The sequence below is a fragment of the Mus pahari genome, chromosome 13, assembly GCF_900095145.1.
Source record: "Mus pahari chromosome 13, PAHARI_EIJ_v1.1, whole genome shotgun sequence".
Lineage (NCBI taxonomy): Eukaryota > Metazoa > Chordata > Mammalia > Rodentia > Muridae > Mus > Mus pahari.
In genome coordinates, this window is record NC_034602.1 from 66474023 (window position 1) to 66495565 (window position 21543).

General features: G+C 40.6%; 2 protein-coding genes across 5 annotated transcripts in view; one reads left to right on the forward strand and one right to left on the reverse strand.

Annotated features, from left to right (window-relative positions):
* Tmem165 (transmembrane protein 165) overlaps nucleotides 1-7718 on the forward strand; it is a 27008-nt gene extending 19290 nt beyond the window's left edge. Inside the window, exons 3-6 of the mRNA XM_021210688.1 lie at nucleotides 2432-2607; nucleotides 3169-3348; nucleotides 6239-6344; nucleotides 6953-7718. Coding sequence (XP_021066347.1) covers nucleotides 2432-2607; nucleotides 3169-3348; nucleotides 6239-6344; nucleotides 6953-7029 — 539 coding nt within the window. The 3' untranslated portion in view covers nucleotides 7030-7718. The remainder of the gene's footprint in view (nucleotides 1-2431; nucleotides 2608-3168; nucleotides 3349-6238; nucleotides 6345-6952) is intronic.
* Nucleotides 7719-9451: 1733 nt separating this feature from the next.
* Clock (clock circadian regulator) overlaps nucleotides 9452-21543 on the reverse strand; it is an 82297-nt gene continuing 70205 nt past the window's right edge. For 3 of the 4 annotated variants that reach the window (XM_029544973.1, XM_021210666.2, XM_029544975.1), the window contains 3 exons: nucleotides 21269-21474; nucleotides 18467-18767; nucleotides 9452-15309 (listed from right to left, as the gene is read on the reverse strand). In XM_029544973.1, coding sequence (XP_029400833.1) covers nucleotides 15124-15309; nucleotides 18467-18767; nucleotides 21269-21474 — 693 coding nt within the window. In that variant the 3' untranslated portion in view covers nucleotides 9452-15123. The remainder of the gene's footprint in view (nucleotides 15310-18466; nucleotides 18768-21268; nucleotides 21475-21543) is intronic. The other variant, XM_029544974.1, reaches the window with a different exon arrangement.

Consider the following 21543-nt stretch of genomic DNA (forward strand, 5'->3'; position numbering starts at 1 on the left):
CCCCTCCCCTCCCCTCCCCTCCTCGAGATGGGGTTGCTCAGCCATCTGCAGCCAGTGGCATACTATAGTAACAAATGGGAAGCCCCAGGGAAGCACAGTTCCTAAGTTTATACTTTATGCACTGGCCTGTGCATGGTGAAATCGCTCTCATTTCATCTCCCTGAACACAAATGATCCTTGTCCAATGGGGACCTCCATTATATGCTACACCATTACTTAGTAGTCACCTTGTTGTTCAGGGCTGGCACAACTGACATGGTAGCACAGTTGTGTTTCAGAAACCACAGAAATGTTGCTACACTTAACCACTGGCACCTAGAGAGCAAGTGATGCAGAGGATGTAGATGCGGATTCCTGAGGGCAGGAACCCAAAGCATAGATTGTGTGTGTATGTCTGTGCTCTGGGCCTCGAGACAGGACTGTTATGGGCTTGGAGGTGTCTGGGTATTCAGCTTCAGCATAGGTTCTGTGTGGTTGGGGGGATAGTGTATCTGAAGAGAAAAAGAGAATAAATTTAGGGGATTTCAAAAGGCTTTCTACACTTAATTCCAACGCTTAAATTGTTTTACAGAAGTAGTTTTATTTCCCTTTCTATTGTATATGTCTGTGGGCTTGTGTGAGTGGATGTCTGTGTGAATAGTGCATGTGTGCAGGTCTAGAGTACTTGTTGGTCTTTGCCTTTCACTTGAGACAGGGTCTCTTCTTCACCACTCTATATGATCCCAGCTGGCCGTTCTCCTGCCTCTGACTCCCATTTCCCTTGCCCCATATGAACACTAAGATTATAGATGTGTGCAGCTATGTCTAGCTTCTTGAGTTTATCTGAACTTAGATCCTCATGCTTGCAATAAATATGTTACCCATTGAGCCATTTCCCCAAACTTTTATGGAAGTAATTTTAAATACATAAAGCCATACAGATAAAAAGTATAATGAAAACTGGTATACCTTTCTTGCTAGACGCACCTACTATTACTATCTTACCTGATTGCTTTAGTATTTGGGGTACAATCTGTAAAAAATTTGAGTATGTTTATATATTATTTCTGTATCTAGGTAAATAATGTGTACTTAAACACATATAATTTATATCTATATTATGAAGAGATAGACTACCATACTTTTCATTTTGGGGGACTTTGTGGTCCCTGTTTCCATCTGTACAATGTCCATGCAAGATCAGATGTTTGATTTTCTATTTTTAAATCTGAAATACTCCCTAGACTTTTATTATGCTTTATAATATATACATGTTTTAGAGAATAATGTCATGCCCTCTCTCATATCCCATGGGCTTCCCCTTTTTGTGTGGAATGTTTCTGCATGGGTAAGCTCCAGTTACATAATCTTGGCTAGGATTGCAATGGTGTCATGTCTGCAGAAGAATATCCCATGAAATCATGTGGCATTCATATTTCTTTTCCTCATTCATATGGCTTGCCCAGTGCAGAATTTTCTTACTTAGTCTTCTCCTGCAGCTAATATCCTGCCTGTGAGGAGATACTGAAATACAATAGATACCGTGCTCTTTACCAAAATTTCCCCAGAGATTTAGTGTAATTCTTGCATATTTTCCCTTGATGCTTTAAAAAAGTCTAGCTTCCTAATTCTGGCATGTGTTCCAGACATGAGTGACTTCTGGCCTTGTCCATTCCTTCCTCCCGCTCTTATGCGCATGAGCTTTCTCCAGCTGCTTGTTGACTACATTGTCCAAACCGCCCTGTGGGATCCAGTCTGGCTGTCTGCCTTGTTCTTGTGGGAGGTTCTTGCTCTGCTCAACTTCTAGTAATATCCTGTAGGTACATTCTGTGCTTGCTTCATGTCTTCTAGAAAGTTCCCCATAATGCTCTTTGTTAGTAGTAAAATGTCTGTTTCTTGGCCTTTCCAGAAGATGAGAGATAGAAAATATATGTCATATTGGTGCGTCTACACATACCATAAGGAATTTTTAGTATTGTTTCATAAGATATACTAAATTTACATAGTTAAAAAAGAGCAGTGTGAATTATGTTGTCCTCCTTGATCTTTTGATATGTGACAAAGAAACATCTACTTATGGAGTAGAGTATGGCTTCAGTTTATAAAATCTTGGCATTCTTGGAGGCCATCATAGTCAGTCTAGCTCAAGTACTGTGCCTAGAGCAGATATAAGGGAAGCCAGCCATCAGTTGAGTATGAATGCAGAACCAGTCAGCATATTAAGAAATATCCTATAGCAGATGCATATGCTAGAAATGAAGCCATGCCTGTCTTGGAATGTCATTCTAAAGTTGGTGTGGAAAGAAACAGAAGTATTTCAGGTCATTACATATTTGATGTGTCTAATATGAACCAGTTTTCCTTCAATGATGTAAATTATGATTTCTTAATGTAACTGTTTGTTGAGTCTGTTGTAGAAAGCACTGTTAACACTGTTGATATTTCCTTACAGTTTTGTTTGGCTATGCCACAACAGTCATCCCCAGGGTGTATACATACTATGTTTCAACTGCACTCTTTGCCATTTTTGGCATTAGAATGCTTCGGGAAGGTTTGAAGATGAGCCCAGATGAGGGTCAGGAGGAGCTAGAAGAAGTCCAAGCAGAGTTAAAGAAGAAAGATGAAGAAGTAAGCTGTAAAGCGTTGTGTGCATGGGGATAGCGTAGTAGTTACTTTCCACTCCTACTGTACTGTGGTTCTGAGTGTGGGTTACTGTGACTGGCAGGGAGGGAAGTGTCCACCAGATAGTCAGCTTTTCAGATTGATGGCAGATGTTGGAATTGTGGGAACTGTTCTGCATGTTTCTGAAGCATCCGAATACTATTTGCCAACGAGTGGGAAAATTAACAGTGCATGAGGGTGGTGGCTAAAGGGCAGTTGTAGGATACAGTGTATTTTCTTTGGAGACTATGCCATATGATTTTTTTTTTTTTAAGATTTATTTACTTATTATATGTAAGTACACTGTGGCTGTCTCCAGACACTCCAGAAGAGGGCATCAGATTTCGTTATGGATGGTTGTGAGCCACCATATGGTTGACTGGGATTTGAACTCAGGACCTTTGGAAGAGCAGTCGGTGCTCTTAACCACTGAGCCATCTCGCCAGCCCCATGCCATATGATTTAAAAGTGACTTTATGCTATATTCATAGGCTTACTTGGGTTAATGGTATTTTTTATTTGTTTCAGTTCCAACGAACCAAACTCTTAAATGGGCCAGATGTTGAAACTGGTACAAGCACAGCAATACCTCAGAAAAAGTGGTTACATTTTATTTCACCCATTTTTGTTCAAGCGCTCACATTAACGTTCTTGGCAGAATGGGGCGATCGCTCTCAACTCACTACCATTGTCCTGGCAGCTAGAGAGGTGAGTGTACTGGACCATGTCTATATCAAGACCACATTTGCTCCCTTCCAGGGCTCGGTCAGGGGCCACAAGACTGCCCACATGGCAAGTCTGACACATCTGTTCATTTTATGACCTAGAATTAGCATCCTGAGTTTTCTCTGTTTTTAGTTCTTGAACCCAAATTTAATTTTTCTTTTCCTTTTTTTGTCTTGCTGAGTTCTTTTACTGTTTTTTTACTGTAGCTGGTGTCTTTGTTGCTTACTTTTCTGCTCATGACTTCTGCATACTTATTGGGAATATAAGTTAGTATATCACATATTATCCTAGCACTGGGGAGTCTTGTAAATGCTGATCTCATACTTAGACTGTCTTAAAAACAGAGAAAAATGTTAAAAAAAAAAAAAAAAACCAGCAGATTTTGTGTCACGGGGACTTGTTCATTCTAACATCTGAGCAGCTCTTGGATCACTCAGTTTTCAGCACTGCTTTAATGGCACAGAGCAGATTTCCAAGTCCATTTACCTGCCAAGTTCTCACTGACCCAGGAGGTTGCCTACAGAAAAACCAAGGATACCAGAGTGCTCACCGCGCTCATCTTGGGACTGCTCCAAGTCTTGCTTTTGTAGAGCATTTCTGGTCCACCTCAGCTCTGGCACTGACACAGCAGTGTAAATTAGAGGACACCATCCAGCCCTGATTGAGCAGACAAGAGCTTAGAGAGGTGGGGTGCCCTGCCTTGCCTTTGGTACATGGATTTAAAGATTCTCTTAGTTTGAAGTGAGCTTGTGTCTGCCCTGGCTTGGGTACATGGATTTAAGATTCTCTTATTTGCTGTTGTGGTGGGGATGGATCGCCGTCCTCTCCTGGGAGCTGTCAGATTGTCGTCGTCACAGATGCCAGTGTACTGAGGAGCTGCTGCACGCTCTTGGTCTTAAGTCTGTGTCAGTTATACTAGTGCACAGAGACATTTAAATCTTTGGAGAAGTTCCTCACATAGCTCTACAGTTTAAAGTAGGCCAGGCCTGAGGTCATAGGGAAAGGTCTTGTCAGAGAGCCTTAAACATGCTTTATTTGGAGATGGGGGGGAAAAAAGTGAGGGGAGGGGGCTCTCCCATTTGAGTTTCATAAAACAAACTTGAAAAATTCTCCTTAATGGCTGTGCCCTGCCTTCATTTCTGTTTTTCCATTAGAATTCCAGAACTGGACCTTGAAAATGAGGCCCTGTGGTGGAGGAGGTCCTGCCAGGGTCAGCGGGTGGGGCACTGCCCTGCAGTTCCCCACTTTGTTTCTGTCTGCAGATGGGATCCAGCAGTGCACAGGCCTGTCCAGCCCCGAGCCCAGCACTCATGGGCTAGGCACCATTCTACGGCACCAACACTGTAGCAGTGTTTAGATTTCTTAAACTGTCTGGTTCTGTTCCTTTTATCTTTTTATGACTCATGCTGTTTTGCTTTTGAAGGATCTTTGTTAAAATAATTTTATTTAACCCAGTGAATTTTTTCAGTACCATTTTTATTTTCAGATGGAATGAAGCATCTTCTGAAGCAGCAGTCTGTGGTAGTACTCTCTCAGGTGCAGACTGTGTGTATGCTGCCTTTGAACTTGCCAGCAGCTGGCTGCTGACCTACTGCTCAGCCTTCTTCACCCCAGCTAGGCACACTGCACTCCTGGACCCCAGCATCCGCCCCCCACCCCCACCCCTTATAACATTTATCTTTCTTTGCCTTGCTCCTGGGTCAGTTTTCTGAGGATATTCTGTGTTGCTCCCTCCACTCTGACTTTAAGGGGGAAATGAAATTCCTTGCTTGGTCCTTCTGTCCCAAACTCTTAACTTCCCAAAGTTCAGAAACATTATTGTGGTTGGTAAAAAGAACTGCTCTACTGCCCAGTTGCCGACCTTACAGGGTGGGATTCAACTTGAGATCTATGTTGATTAGGTTTTGGTAGAAGATCTCACTTATGAGTTGGGGGCACCATTCCCTGGTCTAGGACCCTGGACTGTATACAGGTGAGCTCAACACAAGCATTCATTACCATCTGCTTCCTAACTGGATGTCAGTGGCCCCAAGCTCCTGCTTTCATGGCTCTTCCTCGGTGATGAACTGTACTCTTGAGCTGTGAACCCAAGTACACCTAACCTTTATGTGCCTTTTCCACTTTTACCACAGCACCAGGAAACATAAGACATCAGAGACGTTTATCAGTGCTGAGACCTACTGAGGCCAACTACCTGGTAGTTGGTCCCTGTCTTTTTTATAACATCGTCTCAGCTACTTGGTTGTCACACCTGACAGTTTTACAGTATCCCGTATCCCTCCCCATCCATCTGCTTTTTCTCTTGTCTTCATCTCCTCCTATTCCAGTTCAGTCAGCACTATTTCTTACCAGAGTTGTTATTTCTCTCCAGGCTTACTCCCATCTAATTCATTAAACTTTGAAAGCAGAAATCTGCTTGTACTAAAACCAGTCAACGGCTCAAGACAAGTCTCCAGGGCCTCCTTGTCTCTCTGTAGAAACATTGAAATGTTCTGTTCTTCCTCCCCACATATATGTGTGGTCTTACCTACTCTTAAGGGTTATCTTGTTCTGTAAAGACTTCCTGTTTACTTTAGTAGTATTTATTCCTTACCTTCAGCTAAAAGCACGAGGGTTAAGGATTAGGATTTCTGCTCTCAGGAAGCACAGCAATTCTGTGCCATATAAGATTTTTATACATTCAGATCTATCCTTGTACTGTCCACATTCCTTGAACCAGCTATTTTCTGTTATATAAACTTACAGTACACCCGGATTTATACAAGCACTAATGATGCTTGTGGTTCAGAGCCTATATCCAGTTCTATTTAATACTGACCTTTGTCAAACACCATCTCCAACTTAAACTAACCCTAGCTACATCTGCTTCCAGGACCCCTATGGTGTAGCAGTGGGTGGCACAGTGGGACATTGCTTATGTACTGGATTGGCAGTAATTGGAGGAAGGATGATAGCGCAAAAAATCTCTGTCCGAACTGGTAAGGTCTCATTTTTTTTTTCATGAAAATGCAAATATCATCTGTTCTAATGCTTGGAAATCATGGAGAATAATAGAATGCTAGCTCTTGTCATTTTTCCAGAGCCCCCCGACCTCTGTGCCTGCTCTAGGCCTTGATTTGATGCACATTGCCTGTTACTGTGCACCGACTTCTATGTGTACAAATGAGAAAATCACAAGCTAATCTAAAATATGGCCACACTTGTTTTGTAAGCCAGTGAAAAAGTTGTAGAAGTTTGGCCTGAAGTATTTGATAAGCAGACCCTGTGTGAGACTTGAACATTTTCAATGTTTAAAACGGGCTGGGATCTGGGCTTGTGGGCACTGACTAGCAGGCTTGGCCGCAGCACTTTTCCTATTCTGTGCCATCTCAGTGCCCTAGAGAGACCGGGGTTTTAAGATGATGAGTTGCTACAGTCCAACTGCTGCTTGCCAACTTTGCTTTAACTTCTCTTTCTACAAGCAGTGCCCAGAGAAAAGGTCTGTTATAAGGGAAGAGGAAAGCTTCAGGAACGCTGGGCCACTGACACTGTACTGTTTGCATGTCACAGTAGAAGCAACACTGACTCCCTTCTCTCTCTTTTCCAGTGACAATCATCGGAGGCATCGTGTTTTTGGCGTTTGCATTTTCTGCTCTGTTTATAAGTCCAGAGTCTGGCTTTTAACAAGCTATTCATCTGTATTTAGCTTAAGATATGCAACTCTTTTCTGTACATAGTGTACATTACAACTAAAAGTAATGGAAAACACTGTATTTTGTAGCATTAATTTGTAAGTTTGACCCACTTAATTATTATGCCCAAAAGATAAAATCATTGATTTTATTTGTAAAGATTTTTAAAAAGAGGTTTGACTCCTAAGTGTGGGTTCTCTCTAGCCTAATTATGTTGACACCTCAGCCTCCACTTCTTGACATACGTGTCCACCGAAGTGAGGCTGACCATTGAGTTTTCTTGTAGCATGACCCCTCTTATAAATACATTTTCTCCTTGGTCACTGGGGTGTTTAATGTATACCTTAAGCATTTCCTTGGGGGAAAAGAATGAATTATTTCTACTTTTAAAACCATATTCCTGAGCCAGTAATCAGTAATTTTATCTTGTCTTTGGGAATTAGGATTAAACAGAAGAATGAGTGTTACTGCTATATCAGTAACAAATGGTAAGAGTTGCTGGCTAGGCCCGTTCTCCCTCTTATTTTTTTTTAATTGGGTAGGACACCCAATATAAAAATAGTCAATATTTGACAACATGGACTTACCAAATTAAAAGAGAATACTATGAATGTATTCATATTTTTCTATATTGAATAAGCAATGTAACAAACAATGTAAATAAAAGTGGTATAACTAGTACTTGTTTTTCCTTGTGTGTTATATACAAAGTACTTTATGATTTACCAAAGTAGTAATATTTTCTATTATCTATTACATTCTGTTACTTTCTACAAGGAACTAATCTATGTAGTACAAGTCATTTCTTAGACTAAGGTTTAAATGTGAAGGCCAGTCCCTCTACAGAAACGTCCAAGCATTCCCTGTGTGGAACTTGATAGAATAATTCATTACTGAGCGACGACAAATGTCCACAATGTAATCTGTATTTGAAGAGATTTGAAAAACCCAGTTAAATCTCCTAATGTTCTTCTGAAAACAGTTCAAAGTTATTTTAGTTAGCTCTTCTATCCAAGTATTGTTAGGCAGTAGAAAAAAAATTGAAGTAATTTCTGCAAGCTTTTAAGGAGTTTTCCAAATCAATAAAAATACAGGATTAGACGACAGAAAAACAATTCTCATGAGTTAAAAACACTTTAAAAACATTCTAAGTCATGTCCCCATACTACACCTTCTAGACTGGTGAGAGACAAGGTAAGTGTAGAAAGCAGCTGGCAAGATGGGGGTGGGGAACCAGCTGTCGGAGGAAGAAGTCTTCTTGTAGCAGCAGGACATCACTGCTTAAAGTGGAAGGTACAAGGTAAGCATTGTTAACACAGTCAGGCCCCAGTGTTGAATAAAGGAAAATGTCACTGACAGATTTAAAAACATTTAATAGTTGTTCTATAAATCCAAACGGGACTCTTACACATTATGTGCCACATAAAGCAGGTGACACTGAGAGCAGCACTGAGGTATTCTTTATTTTTAAATCAGAGGAAACAGGTCTAGATCTAATTTTTTACATTTACAAAAAAAAAAAAAAAAAACCCAAAACAAAAAACAAAACAGACATTGCTACTGCTTGGCTCTTTTGCTGTAGTTTTAGGTCCTGAATATATTACAAGGGTCTAGAGACAAGAGCATTATGATCGTATGTTGTGATTTTATGCTAAAGCTGTGCACATCATACAGCAGGAGGCCTGAGTGAAGGCATGCTGGTGTAACATTTTTACTTCTCCAAAGGGTAACTTTGATAAACAAGTATAACCAATTGTACTGGACCCAATTACAACGGCAATATTCAGCTGGTAACAAGAGTACATTTTATTCAGTGCTGTATTTCCAAACATAGCTTATGAAAACCAGGGAACCTAATATAGCACCATTGAAATCATTCATAATCCTTCATATTTCTAGTTTTGGCAAAGGGGTAAATACCTGAAAGAGTGTCAGTCTCAATTCAATGTTTGCTTTAGGAGGGGAGGAATTCTTATCTGGAGATACGCTGCAAAGGATGAGCTCTGCTTATTCTTTAGTTTAAACCCAGAACCAAGCAGTAAGGACAGCAATGTCAGGTACAGCACAGCAAGACCACACGGAACTTAGAGAAATCTGGTGCATGTTTGTACAACTACCAACTGATTTAACAGAGTTTACAAAGATAAAACTTATATGTATAGTTTTTGCACTAACTGGTTTTAATACAGCACTAATTTGTCTTTGGGCTTTAATCTTTACACAGGGTGAGTATGAGCGTGCTCTACTGGAGCTCTCCCCAACTTAAACCACAGTAAAATGGATTTCAAAATAATTTTAGAATGGTGTAAATTCCAGTTCTGGCTGCCACACCCCTTGCTTATTATTATTAATAAGGGACTTTTGAAGGCAATGTCTTTGCGTGAAATCAACTTTTTTTTTTTTTTTTTTTTTGCTTTGTAGTACCCTTCAAACCACCGTCAGCAGTAAATGTCAGCTCAAAACACTTGGAATGTCATTTCTTACAGCGATGTCACAGTTTGTTTTCACTGATTTAAAAGCAAACATCTAAACATGGCATATTTTGAATTTATGCCCCTCAGAGGTAAATGCCTCTTAAGTAATTAAACCCATTTTGTGTCTGACAGTATTTTAATAACTGTTCTCCAGGGGATCCCTGTGTGTGTTAGACCCTGACTGTGGGACTCCATCCCAGTTTGGTCATGTGAGCAGGAAGGACCCTCACACAGTAGGCTTCCTATGTTCAAGCACCACTTCACTGGACTATGGAGGATCTAAAAGACAGCCAGCTTTTCAAAGTATTCAGTGTGCATACAGTGACTTCTATATATTGATGTAATGATGACAGTCATTAATAGATATTACTTTGCTAGCATTTCCCCAAATGGGCAAAAACAGAGGCAACATGTGCCTATGGTTCTGTCTTACTGGCCTTTTGACTGTGTTGGGGAAACGAATGTATAAAACGTGCCCATGAATCGGAGAAGGCAACATGTGACACTATGTGACCAGAGCTAAAAGGAGTTAGCTTTTAATGTTCTTTCCTTAAATGAGTTCAGAGCAGGAGGGAAGTGCAGGGACATTCAGGTTCACCCTCCACCACCATCCTGATGCACAATGGATCCCAATGATCTTGATCTGTCAGTGGAGAGTCACTAGAGGGTGGGATAGTGACTGCCCCAAACAAGAACAAGTTCTCCAAGGACAAGAAAATGATGCAATAAATTAAATACAGGAGACCAAATCACTAACTACACAATGTAGAGATACAAATATAAATACACAGTCATTTTATTTAGAAAACCCAGAGAACTGCTTTGGGAACAAGTGTTCCTTGCAGCCTCTCCCTAAGTCCTGTAAATACTTACTATTGTGATTGTCGCTTGGCTCAGCACCTCAGTATTTGCTGGTGGTGTTGATGGAATCTCAATAGTCTCCATAAACTATATACAACTATAACTTATTTCACTAGGACATTTTCCTGGGAATACCCAGACATCTTAAAAAGTATTGTTGAATACTCAAATCTTTCACAAATTATTTCAGAAAAAAACAAGGAATGTAGTGGTATGACAACGGAAAAAAATATGCAAAACAGTCACATGGAAAAAAAGAATTTTAATTTTTAAATATATAAGTTTGCTTAATTTCTGATGAGCTGTTCAACACTGTTGTAAATATCCTGAATTAGTATCTATGCCAACAAATTTACCTCCCGTGTTTCCACGGGAGACATTAAAATAAGACCAAATTATAGTTTTCTTCAACCAAAGCAGTCTTTTCTCAGTCCTTTTTGTGCAAAAATATTACAAGAGCAACTCAAATGGGAACGCTGAAATGACATGCCAACATTTCAGGGCACATTTAAAACACTCAATAATTCTTGAAATTACTGTATCCTAAAATATTACTACCAACCGTTTATAGATTAGTTCTGTATATCTTACTCAGACAGATGCATATTCCTAGACCTCTGAAAATAAACAGGCTCATTGGTCTCTTTTGGTGTCCACACAATAGGCAAGATAGGTTTACAATAGTGTTTAAATCAAACTACACATCTACAATCTTCTGACTCCACCACATTCAAAACAAAAGTCAGTTTATTTGGCTACCTTGAAATCATTCCCATAAACCTGCTACGGTTCACTGGATCTAAACATTTCTCAGAAATGTGTCATTTATAATTTCACCTAAGTGATGATTAGGGGATCCTTTAAAAATGGTTAATGCCTAAGATACAAACTTTATCTAAATGAATAATTGCAATAAAGTGCTTATTACCTTTCAAAATGATGCTCTTAAACTGTGGTATGTTGTTCTAAGTGTGTGCTATTCCTCCCATAAAGGATCCCCAGGCATGAGAGTCTGATCTCACCTGTCTCAGAAAGCAGCAGCACTATCTTTTGGTAGGTAGGCTGACAATAGGCACATTACCCATGCGGATGAGGCTGGACTAGGGCTACGGCAAAAGGGGAGGGAATTAGAAAAGTGGGAGGCATGTGGAGGGTTCCTACTACACTCATACTTATATACAAATATATTAAATATGCTATAAAAATAGTCAACTCTTTTCCTTTGCATTTACTTGAGAAGCTCCTCTTAGAAGAGTGTTCACTCAATCCAGACAAACTTAGAAGGTCTCTTTATGCAATCACTATGAAAATGGCAAGTGCCGTTGTGCTGTTTCTTCACCACTGAGAAGTTCCAGTCAGCTCACACCTGGCTATGCACCCTCAGCAATATTAATATCCAGTGTTTATACTTTCCATTGTGGACTCTGGTACTAAGAACAGGACCACAGGTACTGGAAAGATGATAGGCTTGAACAACTTTTACACAAATGTCTACCAACAAACCTTTAATCACCAAAGAAACAAACAAACAAAAATACTAAAAATCCTATCTGTGTTCCACTTTTAAAAAATTGCCTCAACATAGTGGAAACATTTTAAACACAGTAATATCCAAGTGAAAAGAATCTACCTGTGTAGACTAAGGGTCCTTTCTAAGGCTTGAACAAGGCTCATCTCCCTCAACGTGATGCCCATATATGGCTGGACTGCTTCAGTGCTCTCAACTTCCAAGAGACTGCTTTAAGGCAATGACCAACTACTATACAGCACACAGAATTCACACAGTTAGCCTGGAGTTTGCTATCACAACTATTCAAAAGCACTGGCATTCTTTCATTAGTAGTACATCCCTAAGCCATGTCTATGTGACAGCAGAACACAGCACTCTAAATGCTACCCTTAGGACAGAGCTTGGGGAAGGGTCTTGGTGCTCATTTGTAAGCAAGCCCACCTACCACAGTGGCTTTCCTCCCATAGTCCTGTCTCTAAGGAAGGAAAAAGGACTCCATACTTTCAATATCGAGGTTCTGGTTTGACACCAGCCTCAAGGGCAGCTTTGTGTTTACTGTTCTAATCCTGTGTCAGCAACGCCAAGTCACCCCATACAGACGCAGTCCCGAGCAAGGTACCTGCAGGGCAATGAGAACCTGTCTGACCTTCACCTAACAATTTCTTAATTAAAAAGCGCTGCCCAGAATCAAAAATTTCAAAGAAAATCAAATCCATGAAATAGAGCAAGAGAAGTTAAGGTTTCTAAGAAGCTGAGAAGTGTTTCTTTTTGGTATCTTTTCATGATTTAGATTTGGGGTTTCAGTCAGCTTTGGCTACAGAAATGAACAGGCAAAAGATGAACTTTCTTCAGAATACTGGGGTCATGTGGGGAGCAGACAAAGACAGTTTGCCATCCAAAGGAACCAAGACTTAAGGAGCTAAGAGGCAGCTGGTGCTGACAACTGTTGCCCAGCATGCATCCCAGTGTGGACAGCAGCCTTAGCAGCTAGGGCTCCTTATCAACTACTACTTTTAAGCAGGGAGATGAACTGTGAAGAACAACAGGAATTATGTAACTAGCGTGTTGTATCTCCTGTAGCTAAATTCTTATCACTATGTAATGCAAAAAGATAAATGAGGCACAACTCCAGGATGTGGAATGGCGAAAGATAAGAAGGCAATGTGGAAGGGAGAAAAGCAATGTGGGTGCTCTACTTACATCGATTTCATCACGTGTGTACAAACTTGCATGAATGTGTATTCTCACAACTATTTCTGGTATTCGTATGAATGTCAGCTAGAAGACCTCTGTGATATGTGAGTTACTGACTGGTATCTAGACATACTTCTTTTGCAGAAGAATAGGTACCAATTTTCTTTGGTTGTTTTCTTTTTCATCACTAACTTGCTAACTTAATTGCAGTCAGGTAAACAGGACAACAAAGACACACTGCTGAGAGCAAAGCTGGAGACAGACGGCTGACTCAGTTCCCCAGAGCCCTTGTCTGGCAACTCTGCCTTAGGCTATCTGCACTGCTGAAATCAGTTTAGCACCTCACCATCACACACTTTCCTTTTAAGGTCAATTCTAATGTGCCACACTTACCCTCCCTTGTCTCAGTAATACTTGAAATTCTATATCCTACTGATCTTCTGTTCTATAATTGAAAAACTCATTATTAGTACCATAAAATCTAAAAAAATGCCTTTTAAAATGTATATAGCTTTGTTGGAGTTTATTACCTATAGAGAATGATATTGCCAAATGAAATCTTAGTGAATGTTTAAAAAGCATGTGAGTTACATTATTCTAGTGCTGCAATGGAAATTAAAGACAACTTGTCTCTTAGCAAGTATTTACTGGTAATTCCTGAAAGAATTACTTAGCTTTAAAGGAAGATGCAAACAGGAAATGACTTTGGGATCACATCCCCAGCTGTGATACTGTTAGGGCAGGTCCAAGAGACGTAGCAGTCTTCATGGGAACTTGAGAATGACACTGCGATCCACATGCTGCTAAAAATGTACTAAGGTTTCAAAACTGCTACTGAAACCAGACAATGAATTCAAGATGGTGAGTTATCACCTGAATTAAAATCAAGGCACTATGGGTTTTTTCCCCTCAAATAACCCTGAATCATTTCTGACTAAAAGAAGCATTGAAAAATTTAAGGATAATAAAAAGATTCCAACAAATCCTAAAAGTTAAAATTCCCACCTCTGAGAATGTTAAAAAAGTGCCTAAAATGTTTTGTGTGCAAACTTTACTCTTACAACTGAAAACATTCTTGAAATTACTTTCAGGCTTGTTGAAAACCATTTACATAAATATTCCAACTATGAAATATATCAAAATATGTGATCAAACTCTCAACAAACCATCTAAAATAATAAAGCAGTGCAATTCTCTCAAACATAATTGAAAAATAATGAAATAAAGGATATTTCTGAGTAAGTGGAAATGTAGCAATAATTTAACCTTAAAAAAAATCCATTCCCAGCAGCACATTATTACCTCACTGAACAAACTGTGACATCACAGCCAAAGCACGAACAAAAAGACTTGTGCCCTGGAAAAGTAACTAGAACACTACTGTGTTGTAAACAAAATGAAAAAAGAGAGGTTGTTATCAGTTTGTCCATGGTGTCAGACCTAATGAAATGCACTCATACTTGTGAGGGACAGATAATGCTTTCTGTATCAAAGTGGCTTTCTCTCCTCCATCCAGACACAGACATCTCTACAGCATCTGTATACAGTGAATTCACAACTGCACAACATTCTCAAAGGAATCACGGTTCCCTCAGTATCTCATCAGGGAGAGGAGTTTGGGGTGGGGACTACTAACTACTGGACTATCTTCATGGCATTCTAAGCAAACCCCTGCAGTGGTGTGCCCTCTGTAATATTTGATGCAGGCACAGACCCACTAAAGCTACCAACATTGTTAGTGCTCTTCTGATTCAGTAAAGATCTGGTTGATAGCTGAGCTGGTTAGCATTTGGCAATATACTCTTTCTATCAAAAAACACCTGGGCAAAGAAACTGTCAGAATTGGCTGTGTCCCTGTGACCATTTCCCACTGGCTGGTATTTAAAGGACATCTGAAGCACTGGGCAGCACTTCCCTACCGTCTCCTCAAGGAACTGAACACTCAAGACCACCCTCAGGAAACTGTTCACCTTCTGACCGCATGCCAACTGAGTGGTTCTTTCTGGCCATCCGCTTCCTCTCTCGTGTCAGAGAGCAAGTGTGTGTGCTACTGTGGCTGGACCTTGGAAGGGTCGGTCATGCTGTCAGTCCTGTGCCGAGGAAGCTGCTGCTGCTGCTGCTGCTGAGGCTGGTGTTGCTGGTGGTGCGAAGGAGGGAAAGTGCTCTGTTGTAGTGGAAAGGCAGCAGAGAGGATGAGCTGTGTCGAAGGATTCCCATGGAGCAACCTAGACGTCTAAAAACAAAAAGGATGATGCGCCTGGCCTCGTGCCTTCACACTTGTCAGTGCACTCTGCCTACAGTCCACAGACACAAGGGCTTTAAACTCTCATTCTGTTCGCTAATCTAAAAACTATTTTTGGAAAACAGAAACCTTGCCTTCTTTCTGAACGCATAATAAGATTTGACTTTATAGAGGAATTCTTGATGGGACTTTCATGGTACAAAGTATAATCTGTCTTGAGAGAAGCCACATATTTTTATTTCCTACAGGCCCACATTCTAAAAAGTAAACTAGAACCCAGCTGTGTCTGGATAGGACCCACACACTCCCTGGTCAGACAGACAGACAGACAGACAGTGCACACAGATCTGCCTGTTGGTAAAGAATCAATTGAAATCCCAGTGTGAGAGATAGAGACAGGAGAATTTCTGAGGCTCACCAGCTAACCAACCTAACCTAGTGAGTGAACCACGGTCTCATGAGACCCTTGTAGAGGGCATTTGCTACTTTGTGGGTTCTTCTTTCTTCCACCCTTCTACACTCTTTCCCCCCTTTCAACCCCTAACACTAGAGAGAAAAGGATAGAAAAGAAAAGAGGATCCCTGAATAAAGTCAGGGAATGGAAGGCAATGTTACTAGACCACTTTGTGCTCACTAGGGGTGCTGGGTTCCTTAGGGCAAGTTGGAGCTTCACCATCAGGGTAGCTAATTTCTTCTTTCTTCTTTGTGCACAACTACTTAACAAACTTCAACGGCAACCAACCAACAACCCATCTCTCAGGGGCCCTAACATTTATATACCCTCTGGAAAGTCCCCAGAATTTCAAAGGTCACACAATCATAGACCCTATCTGCAGCAGGTCAAATCACACCCCTGCTAGAGGACGAGGCAAATCATTGTCAGCTGCTGTGGACACTCTGGAGCAGCCTCATACCCCACACCCGCGATTAAAATGAAAATGTATTCTGTTTTTAAAGAAACCAAAATTCTCACTACAGATCCTGGGTAGACTAAGGAACACCACCTGAGGCTGACTGACTGCTAGCCTCCACACACCTGCACCTGCACACACTGTAAAGTCAGACAGCAAGCACAGGCCTTACGCAGACTTGGGTTAACTTGAGCCATTCCATCTATAGATGTGTGACTCGGTCAAGCTGTCCACTTCTCTCAGCCTTGGTCTTTTCACTTTGTACAAACTCAGCATAGCAGTCACTTTTACTAACACTACAGAAAAAGGAGTACACAGCTGGAGGCTGGAGTCCTGTGTAGCTGTATGAGGTAACAGAATAAAGCAAAGCACTCCCCATCCATAACCAGACACACTGGGTGCTTCATTTCCCATGTCTGACCTTGAAAGTCTCAATTTTACGACTGTTTCTCCACCATGCTTTAACTTCTGGCTGTTAGTCTGTAACTCTGGTACACAAAAAGGGACTAGCTGAGGAGTGTTTTCAAGGAAAGTACTTCTGGGACACAACACACTTGCTACACTTGCTACAACGTGCTTGAACTGAAGCTAATGTGGGTGACTGACATCTCCAAGTATGCCTACAAATACAAGGACAGTCTTCAAACCTAAGAAAAGAAAACCTGCCAAGGACCTTTATGAGTTTTCATCTTGATTTGTTACTAGAATAATAAGTCTTAATAAGACAAAGGGATTTATACTATTTAATTCCCTGACCACAACACAAGTACAATTTCAAAGCAGTTCATTAGAAAAGTGAAATTATGTATTATCTATAAAATATGTTTAGGGAAAGCATTACCCATCTAATATCTTTATGGTTCTTTTGTTTGGAGGGTGCGTTTTTGTGGTGGGGGCAGGGAAGAAGAGTCTGTTCATTGTGTTAAAAATATTTTTAAACATTTATTCATTGTGTTTGTGTGTGCACCTGCCAGGGTTCGTATGTGGAGATAAGAGAACAAATTCTTCTACCACGTGGGATCTGGAGATTGACCTCAGGACATCAGACTCAGCAGGAAGCACTTTACTTATTAAGCCACATCCATGGCCCCAAATGCTCATTCTTTTTAAGGGCCTGTCATCTTTGATAGATCTAGAACACTGAGACCTTAAGGCCTATCACATTTTAAGTTTCTGTTTAATTCTCACAGGACATATATCCATATATATCAAATATGTATTATAGTCACCTAAAGAATAGTCTATGACTGGTTTTATTATTTGTAGTAATAGCTAACCCAGTTATTAATTGCAGTACTTCAGACTTAAGCCCTATGAAAACTGGGTATGACAAGACACTATCTCACTTAGCCCAGATGGACTCCAGCAGAATCCCTGGCAGACTCCCCACCACTGGAGTCTAGGAACTAACTAGTTCTATGGGCTCCTTGCTGAAGATTGCCATCCAGGGGACCTTATTCTGGACCTATGGACAGGCATTCTGCGTGGCTTAGCCACATGGTATCTGGGTGGGTTTTGTCATGAATACAAATGTCTTACTCCATTTGCCAGTATCATGGTCATCTCTGACAGCTAGCTACTTACTGTGCAGTATATTTAGCAATTTACATGCTTTCCTTTAAAAAGGCATGAAGTATGAACTATTATTATGTCCAATGTATTGATGAGGTTTGAAGAGTTAAAACGCTATGCCAAAAATAACATGTATATGGTGAAGCCATGACTCAATTAAGGACACCCTGAGTTTAGAGCTCAAGTTCTAATGAGAAGCTATATTGGATCTACACTGGACTTCACCTTTGACATTAATTTCTAACAAGAAAATTCTAATAAGCTGGCATGGTGGTGCCTCAACAGGCAGAGGCAGGGGAATCTTTGTGAGTTCCAGGTCAGGCAGGAACCCAACAAAACAAAACCACAGTGGAATAAAATGTGATAAGTAAGGTGAAAAGGGGATCCTCTATGATGTACCTGCCCAGTAAGTGCAGTTTGATGACAGCCCTTTTTATTAAATCCTGGAGAGAAAACAGGCTCAGTAAGACCTGACATGAGTAGGAAGTAGGTCACTATCCAGAAGTTCAGAGAGAAAGCTTTCTAAGACGGAAGAAAAGGTAAGACTGCCAATCTCATGGTTATCCATTTCTTTAGCTATTGAAATCCCAGAAGAAGTGTGTAAGAATTTCCCAGACCCTTACAAACCTATTCATCTAACGGGCAGCCTCTTTCTGGGGAGTTACCTGTAAGAACTGCTGTGGTGGCTGGCCCAGCTGGGCCTGAGCTGCCTGCTGAACTGAAGGCAGCTGCTGTTCCTGGGAACTCTGCTGTTGTTGCTGCTGTTGCTGTGGTTGCTGCTGTGGTTGCTGCTGCTGCTGCTGCTGTTGTGTTACTGATAACGTCTGTGCCTGCTGCTGTTGTGTGGCAAAGGTAGGATAGGCAGTCACCACCTGACCCATAAGCATGGTACTTGGTACCATGACGGCCCCACAAGCTACAGGAGCAGTCACTAATTTGGTCACAAGTTGCTGACCTTGAGAAAATCTGCAAGAGAACACAAAATAGAATCAAAAGGACAACTTAGCCTGTCAGCGCAGTATTTATCTCAGATAATACCCAGTGACATGGTTCATTACGTTATAAAAGCATATGCTCTTAGTTTCTGTTTTCAGAGACTGTCCTTGGAGGCAAGGGATGTAACGTAGTGGTAGAGTGTTTGCACAGCACCAACAATTTTAAAAGACTTTTTTCAGGGGATAGCAGTAAAGCAAAAAATATATATATAAAATATATAGTATAATGAACATATTATAACAAAAATAAACAGAGCCAAAACACAACTTTTAAAAATACTCATTCTCAAGATGAAGGGCCTTTCATATCACATATAAAAACAAGTTGAAAATGAATGAAAGCTCTAAACACAAGATGTAAACATCACACTCTTAGACAAACAGTACACAGGTTTCATGATCCTGGACTTGGTAATGATCTCACTGACGACGCCAAAATCATGAGGTGGCGACATTACAAAAATAAACCACTGGACAATGCCAAGTTTCACCAGGCATGTAAAGAGCTCTTACAATCAAACAACATTCAACCCACTTAGAAACTGGACAGAAGTCAAAACTTTCCTCCAAAAAACACAAATAGCCAAGAGACACATATAAAAAGTCTTTACTAGACCCAATCATTAGAGAAATGAAATGAGAACAGCAGAAAGCCATTGCTGCCAATCAGGACAGCTATCAGGGGAAAAGCTAACAGACAGGAAAACTGTTGCCTTAATTTGCTTTCTACTGCTATGATAAAAAGCCATGACCAAAAAGAAGCATGAGAAGGAAAGGGTTTATTTTATTTGGCTTTAACTCATCTTCTGGTTGGGAATGTGCATCACAGCAGTAATGCACGCCTAGCGTGCACAAGGCTCTAGGTCCAATCACCAGAAACAAACAAACAAAAAAAACCGAACACAAATAAAAGTCAGCCCACAGAGGACATTCCCATGTGCATTCATGAGACTTTCCCAAGAACGTGACTATTAAGCCCGGACTGTTGAAGGTGAGGAAGGTGAGCTCCAAAGAAGAACAGGTTCTCTATTCTCACTGCCTATATAATCCTGTAGCTTCCTTGGTCTGAACATAATTGTTATTTTTTTAAAAATCATATTGTTCAATACAACTGCAAAATATGTAAGCAGCAGCATACTTGTAAAGGAAATAAAAACATGAAACTAGGCCGGGCAGTGGTGGCACATGCCTTTAATCCCAGCACTTGGGAGGCAGAGGCAGGCAGATTTCTGAGTTTGGGGCCAGCCTGGTCTACAGATTGAGTTTCAGGGCAGCCAGAACTCTTCAGAGAAACCCTGTCTCGAAAAACAAACAAAACAAAACAAAACAAAACAACAACAAAAAACAAAAACAAAAAACAAAAAAAGCCCATGATACTATTTTATAGCATGTATTTAAGATCACAGAAATCCTATTTTTTAAAAAAAGCTTCGCAGTAAACTCTAATTATGCAAAAATTTGTTTCAATTCATTTATCTGGACTTTTCACCCAAGACCCAAATGTCTTTTTTTCTTTAGTTACATCTATTTAGGCATCTAAGTTCTGAAACCACGAGTTCATAGCCACCCTCTCTGCTGTAGCACTTGGCCAAACTATTAACAACACACACTTTCTCATCTGAGACATGGGGAAATAAAGGGAGATACTAATATATAGTTTAAACTTTGAGCAGAAAGACAAGCTTCCCTCCTCCTGCTCTCTTGCTGCCTTTACTAAAAAGACCCAAGGTACACCTGTGCACAGCCTGTAACAGTCTTGGCTGACAGTGCACCGCAGTGTGGTTTCTCTATATGACAGTCCAGTTTGGAATGAAAACGAAAATTTAACGTCATTCTGTTAATTCTTTAATAACAGATATGGCATTTTATTTCAAATTATAAAAGCTGTTTATAGTAAGCAACAAACTAAAATTTTATGGTAAAAAATAAAATTGTTGGTTTTGGAAAAAAGCATAATACTAAGGATTGAACTGAGGAGTCCTCCCCATGCTAGGCAAGTTCTCTACTCCTGGCTTCTATCACCAGCCCCTAAATATACATTTTTATTTATTTACTTTTATGACTTTCTTTTACGGTGTCCACCACATCCATGCAGGCATGGGAGAGGCCAGAAGAGGTCATGAGACCCACAGAGCTGGAGCTGGGAACCAAACTCAGCTTTCTAGAGAGCTCCAAGTACTCCTCAGTGCAGAGGCGCCCCTCCAGATCATCTTGGTTTGATTTTTTTTTTTTAATATTTATTTTATTTAGTTTATGTACCTGAGTACACTGTAGCTGTCTTCAGATATACAAGAGAGGGCATCAGATTCCCATTACTAATGTTTATGAGCCACCATGTGGTTATTAGGAACTGAACTCAGAACCTCCGAAAGAGCAGTCAGTGCTCTTAAATGCTGAGCCATCTCTCCAGCCCTAGGTTTTTAATCAATCAATTTACATATCTGAAAATAATAAATGAAGTATGACAGCTACCTTATCTGTCTGTCCTGAGTGAACGTAGTGACTGTAGCACTCTGGGTACTGTTCTGTGGCATACTGGATGGAATCTGGACCATGCTCCCAGCCGCGGGCTGAGAAATCACCATCGTGTTGTACAGTGGGGCTGTAAGCGTGCTCGGTGTCTGATTTGGGAGAGACGTTTGCTGACTGTGTCCACTCATTACACTCTGTTGACTCTGCTAGAAAAGATTGTATGGAGATTATCTAACAGTTACAGGAGACCACGCTTCTACTACTCACCATCTAAT